Raw genomic sequence first — 6,678 nt, forward strand, 5'->3', positions numbered from 1 at the left:
ATGTTATATTCATTATACTGGCGGCCCAACAGGAAAATGCCCTGCATGCCTGTTGGGCAGCCATGGCTCAGTGGTTAGAGCGCTGGCCTTTAGATCAGAGGGTTTCAGGTTCAAATCCCACCCTTACCAGCACCTTCATCCATGGCTGAAGTGCCCTTGAGCAAGGCACCCAACCCAACATTGCTCCAGGGCCTATAACCAATACCCTGAACCTAATTAAGTCTAAGTCGCTTTGGATACAAGCCAAGTGTAATGTAATGCCAAAATAGTACTCCAGCCCTGGCTAAATGTGTATCCCTTAGGGTTCTTATGTCATACCTTTGCGACAAGTGGATCCTTTGTAGGGTTCTCTGCACCGGCACTCGTGGTACGGACTGTCAGCTGTCAGGACGCAGTCTCCAGAGTTACATTTGACATTCTTGCAGGGATCGTCGACTGCGTGAAACACAAAATAGACATTACGCACAGTGATGGGCAAAATGGAGTCATTAGTTTCACTCTAGTGCCACATATTCCAATTCCAAATGACCAAATCAACTAGCTGATCTTTCAACCAGCCAATCACATGACGGGAAAACCAAGTCATATGGAATATGTGACACTAGACTGTAAATAGTAAATACATTCAAACACCAATACATTCAAATATATCCCAAATATAAATGATTTGAAGATATTGCAAAAACACATACACACATCGCATAAACGATGATGATGATGACACACACACGCACACACACACACACACACACATAAATTACCAATCTCTGGATCTTACATTTTTGGCAGTTTTTGCCTTTGTAGAGTGGTGAGCAGTGGCACTGATAACCTCCACGGTTTAAATTCTCACAGACCCCATTGTTCAGACAGGGATTGGGATTGCACTCATCTGATTCATCTGGGAAAGAAAAAACGGTACACACTGTATAAGATACACACACAGTAAAACACTTGTGTCATTGTGACACAGCACTCCACAGCACACAATTGAACACTGCACACAAAGAAATTACATGTATGCCTCACCCGTGCAAAGGGGCAGCCCTCAATGGCACACCAAGGGAGCAGTGTGGCAGGACGGTACCATGCTCAGGGTACTTCAGTCATGGAGGAGAGCACTGGATAATTACGACCCCACCAACCTGGCAGGTCAGGAGCCGAACCAGCAACCTTTGGGCTACAAGTCTGACACCCTAACCGCTTACCCATGACTGCCCTTGTGTACTCAGGTAGCATACTGTAGCACAGGCTTCGCCAATGTGGTGCCTGCAGAGACCAGGTAGCCCTCCAGGAACTTCTGAGGTGCCCATCAAGTGTGTGGAAAATTGTGACTATGACAAGGTTTTAGTCACAGTTAATGTTTTCAACCATATCATGGCTTGAAAAGGATGCCAATATATTGGTAAATTGGTAAACTACACTCCGTCTCCTCAGTCTTCATGTGTGCAGTGTCCTCTGTGCAATTAGCTGCAATATGCCTTCTAATTCGATATTCGATTCCATATAGGACTTACAGTAGTACACATTCAAATAATACCCCTATAGGGTATCCATACATGTATAGTCGTGCAGCCATGGCCTTATGCTTAAGGAGATGGCCTTTAGATCAGGGAGTTGCAGGTCTGATATTCTGAATCCCACCCTTAAAGTCCCTACCACACTCCATGGCTGAAGTGCCCTTGAGCAAGGCACCTAACCCCAGACTGCACCAGGGACTGTAACCAATGTCATGTAACCATTGTCCTGTAATAACTTATAATATCTGAGTTGCTTTTGATAAAGATAAACGTAATGTGTAAAGTGTAATGTTTGTAGAGTCAGCTTACCGATGCCTACTAATAGATCTGTCAGCCAGCTCAGATCAAAGTCCATCTCTGCTTCTGGTGCTTCAGTGTAGTCGTAATAGGCATACTCATACCCTGTCAGTAGGGCACACAGATTTCAGATGCCAAGCCATTCAAAGTCTAGGAGGCTATGTTTCTAGAATTCTATTGTAGTTTACAACCAGACAGTCCACCTTTTTGTTTTGGCTTTATTTGTTGCTACTTGTACAACAATGAAAATATGGCGGTTTGATGGCAATAACTTGGGAAAGTACAATTCAAAATATGTATATACATATAGTGTTCTACCGATTTGTGACGATACACTCTAAAGGGCTTTTTTGTCGTTCAGTGGAACACCAGTAGGCCTATATATTCAGATAGCTGATGTCTACATATGAACACTAACTCACAAATTGATTGAACTACTAAAATAAATGGTGATGTGGTTGTTGTTTTCAGGACTTGGTTAGACAAAGGTATTTGAGAGTCAGAAACCCCATACCTTCATCATACTGTCCGGCTGTCTGTACAACAACAAAAGAGAAGCAAAGAAGTAATTTTATTTATTTATTCAAATGCACTGTATTGTACATCAACTGTGATCATGTTACTAATTACTTATTACTTTAGTAATAGAAATACCACTGAACCTGTTTGTAACTAGAATGTTAGCAAATCACTTTGGTAGAGAGAGAAAGAGAGAGAGAGAGAGAGAGAGAGAGAGAGAGAGAGAGAGAGAGAGAGAGAGAGAGAGAGAGAGAGAGAGAGAGAGAGAGAGAGAGAGAGACAAAGACAGAGACAGAGAGAGAGAGAGAGAGAGAGAGCAACACGAGGGAAACATACATAGAGAACAGGACACTATGACTACCAGAGCTAAAACTTGGACATGATCTAAAGCAGTGTCTTTATACCTTCTGTTATGAATAGTTGCCATGGTTACTCACCTGTGTGGCCAGCAGAGACAGGCTGGCCAGGGCCAGCACTAGCAGCGTCGGGGAGCCCATGGCTGCAGCACAGGTCTCGACTGCAGCGTCACTCTCAGGGAGGTAGTCAGTTAGTCTGGCCAGCCAGGCAATGACATGAGGTGGAGTGTAGACTGGGGGCAGGCCATAGACAGACCTGGTCTATGGGTTGAACCTATACCGTCAGGGCCGCTGACAGCTTTGACCGTCCCCTGGACAAAATCATCTGAAGGGGCTCCCTCACTCAATGCATAAAATGTAATGGGGTCCAATTCTGGCACCCCCACCCCCTTTTCCATTGGCCCGGGACAACTGCCTCATTTGTACGGTTGGTGTTCTGCACATGATAGGCAGACACCATCATTCTGCTGGGCTAAGCACGCCCCAATAACTCTTTACACTAGTAGCCACCATTATATAATGTCTATGGTTACAAGGGTGACACTATTATTATTTTGCTAGCAGCTGATAGTAGCCTACCTCATCATTCAGAAAGGCTATGGACAGCTAACCGGAACTAGCAGACCGGAAAAACACAAACTTTTTTTCTTTCCTGATATCATAAATCACAATATAGAGGATCGGCAAAGCTTTAAAACATACTATAGAATGTAAAATGACTATCTCTGGATGTTTTATTACTTTTATTTCTATATTCATTTGATTGTTTATTAATGTGTTTGTTTATTTAGCAATTAATGTTTTCCAAAAGTTGGTCGTGGTTGTGGGGGAGTCTAGATTTATATGCTATCCCTCCGACTGTTATCCAAGTGTTATGCATGTGGACCTTGAAAACCACCCCCCATATAAGCCCCAACCTCTCTACCAATCCCAACCAACCATCACTACCATGACTGGGTAAGGGGGTCTCTGGACTGGACTTTGGCAAAGTAAATGTTTCTACTACCCTGCTGAAATTGACACTACATAATTTGCTGTGGTGTTACACAGTACAGTATATGATCTCACTTGCTCATTTGATTTTTTTGTACAAATATTTCCCCCGTTTTAGTCAACATGTACATTTGAACATGTCTTAATTAGACTGTATACTGTAAGGGTCACAATAAATCTAGTTAACACTTGGGAGAATGTGCACATAGTGGATCAATAATATCTATCCAACCTTTGCCTGCGCTGTGGTATTTTGTTTGTTCTGATGATCTTGTGAGTTTTCATGTGGACAGTCTCACAACTTACGGACACAAACTAGATCCTGTTGTCAGCTTCATCAGTTGTATTTGTATACTGTGAATATGTATGATCAAAACGCATGCCCTGAAAACAAGCGGTTGTGTAAAAATGACATGTAGAGAGCAGCTGTATACAAATAGGCATTGCTGGCAATGGGTGTCTGTGGTTTGCAGGTAGGCAATGTATGCAGCATTAACCCTGATGTCAAACAAACCAACATAGAATCGCAGTGCAAATTAATCTTCCAAAACTCTTTTTTATGTGTTATTTGAATGCTGTTTGTTTATTTATTTCATATTGTATTTTTGAGTCTTTTTATGCTTTTATTTAATAGTGATTGTCAAGAGATGACAGGCAGTGAGGCAGTGAGAGAGAGATAGAGAGAGGGGGGGGTGAGATAAATGTAGGCTAGTATATACTGTGTTACTATTCTTTCACTTCTGCTGTATTTTACATTCTTTGTATACTGCTGTACTCTCTATTGGCCCCCACACTCTTTACTTGCTTCTGTGTCATGTTTGTATGTCAGGTTGGATAAAAGTGTCTGCTAAATGTAATGTAATGTAATGTAATGTAACCCCAACTAACAATTTTTAGTTCTACGAAGGTTCCTGGAACACAAGCCCTTGGTTCCAGTTTAGTTCTGGGTACGTCCCCAGAGAGTCATTTTTGGTTATTTTTCCATTCTCACTTGGTTGGCAGGAAAGTTTAACTTTCGTTCCTAGAATGTTATATGTGTAGTTCCCATTCCGTTCCCTTATTGTTCTCTCACCGTCACTTTATTCCTGTTCATGTCATGTTTGTTCCCTTGCCGTTCCCATATGGTTCCCTTAACCTTGTTGGTTGCATATTTGGTTCCTTAGACATGCTCCTGATGTTCCGACAACCTTGTATATTATTGTTAACGTGTTTTGGTCCTGCCCCACTATCTCTCACCATAGTTGAGGTACCCTGATCATGGTACTTAAGGACCTCCCATCCTCCACCATCACTGAAACACCCTGCGCCTGGCATCAGATTGGCACACTGCTGTCTTAGAATGATGATTAAAGTTGCTGAAAACATGTATGATGTCTATATTTTATATATCAGTCTATGCCGTACTGTACCACAATGTGAGATAAATATCAGCTGAGCATGTATGAACACAATCTAGTGGGGATTAATACCAAATGTTTTCCTTAATGAAGTTTAAAGACAATCATACCATCTACATCAAGTGCACAATGGCGCAAGCAATGTAACATGTGCTGTTACTAACTAGCTCACAAAGCAAGGCACAAGATGTAGCTAACAAATGCCATAAGCCAAAAGCGCTATTAACTTGCTTGCAAAGCAGTTAAACAAGCGCTATGCTGTGCCATGCTGACCAGCCAGCAGGCAGGCAGGCAGGCAAATAACTAAAGCACTCTGACAGCAGGTTTATATACAGGCTCAAGAGTACCATGTGACCAGATTGATTAGGAGTTTTTCAGGTGCAAGCAATTGAATCATGATATACCAGCCCTAAGTAATTAGGTTTGGCCAGGCGCTGATGGACAGATTGGTTGTGAAGGGCCTGCTTGTTACCGGCAAAGGTGTAACAAGTTCTCAAGTTATTTCTTTCACTCACCACATCTTTTGTGTGATGTTGTGTGCACAGCCAAACCTTAGTATCAACCCAACCAAGTTGAGTTAAATGAATGAAATGGAATAAAAAAAATAGATTGTGTACATGATTAAATCTGGAGGAAATACTGTTACTAATATGTAGACGTATATGATTTAATCGGGTGGACAGTCATCATTGCTTATGCTCTGAACAACACAGTATAAACAAAGTTGGGGGAACATCAGGAGCACGTCTAGGGAACCAGACGTGACCAGACCTATAATGTAATCATCAAGGTTATGGGAACCATATGGGAACGATGAGGGAACAAACATGAAAAGCAATAAAGGTACGGTGAGAGAACGGCGAGGGAATGGAATGGGAACCACACATATATCGTTCTGGGAACTTAAATTAAACTTTCCTGGCAACCCAGTGAGAACCAAAACAGAACCAAAAATTACGTATCTGAAACGTATCCAGAACCGAACCGGAACCAATGGTTGCTTGTTTTTTACTGTAACCAAAGGGAACGTTTCTAAGTGGTAAATTTTGGTTTAATAACCCCAACCTTTAGAGAACCAAAAGTCAAACGTTCTCTTTACGTTCTGTGTTACTAGGGATGTAATGTGGTCGGTAGGCTTAGGAAATGACCCAGACCGGACTTGAACCTGTGGGCCCATGGACAACATGTCCGTTAATGCATAAATAGTGCAGTGTCCCCCTTAGCTCATCCATCTGTTTTGAATATCACTTTATGATGCCGGTTATATTTGGTCGTTTTACGCTGACAAATTGATTCAACGTTTGTTTTTACCGTTACTCTTGACATTTTTTTTATCTTTATGGCCTCATTATTCTATCAAAATTGATTACCGGTAAATAAAAAAATGCTTGGTTTCCAAAAATGATCTATTCTCAAATGTTAACCTTTCCTACTAAAACAAATCATAGGAACAAAAAAAGTGGCGTCAAGTCTTTCACCAATATATTATAGGTCTACAAATATCTAAATGAGTGTAATATTTTAATTAATCTTTTTTTATTCAAACATACTTATTCAATATATATATATATATATATATATATATATATATATATATAT

The 6,678-nt window shown here is 41.2% G+C and overlaps 1 protein-coding gene across 1 annotated transcript in view; it reads right to left on the reverse strand.

Annotated features, from left to right (window-relative positions):
• LOC134467824 (hyaluronan-binding protein 2-like) overlaps nt 1-2,949 on the reverse strand; it is a 14,994-nt gene extending 12,045 nt beyond the window's left edge. Inside the window, exons 1-5 of the mRNA XM_063221769.1 lie at nt 2,771-2,949; nt 2,329-2,350; nt 1,827-1,919; nt 779-898; nt 319-435 (exon numbers count right to left, since the gene is read on the reverse strand). Coding sequence (XP_063077839.1) covers nt 319-435; nt 779-898; nt 1,827-1,919; nt 2,329-2,350; nt 2,771-2,830 — 412 coding nt within the window. The 5' untranslated portion in view covers nt 2,831-2,949. The remainder of the gene's footprint in view (nt 1-318; nt 436-778; nt 899-1,826; nt 1,920-2,328; nt 2,351-2,770) is intronic.
• Nucleotides 2,950-6,678: the final 3,729 nt, after the last annotated feature.

This window comes from Engraulis encrasicolus, chromosome 17 (assembly GCF_034702125.1).
Source record: "Engraulis encrasicolus isolate BLACKSEA-1 chromosome 17, IST_EnEncr_1.0, whole genome shotgun sequence".
Taxonomy (NCBI): Eukaryota; Metazoa; Chordata; class Actinopteri; order Clupeiformes; family Engraulidae; genus Engraulis; species Engraulis encrasicolus.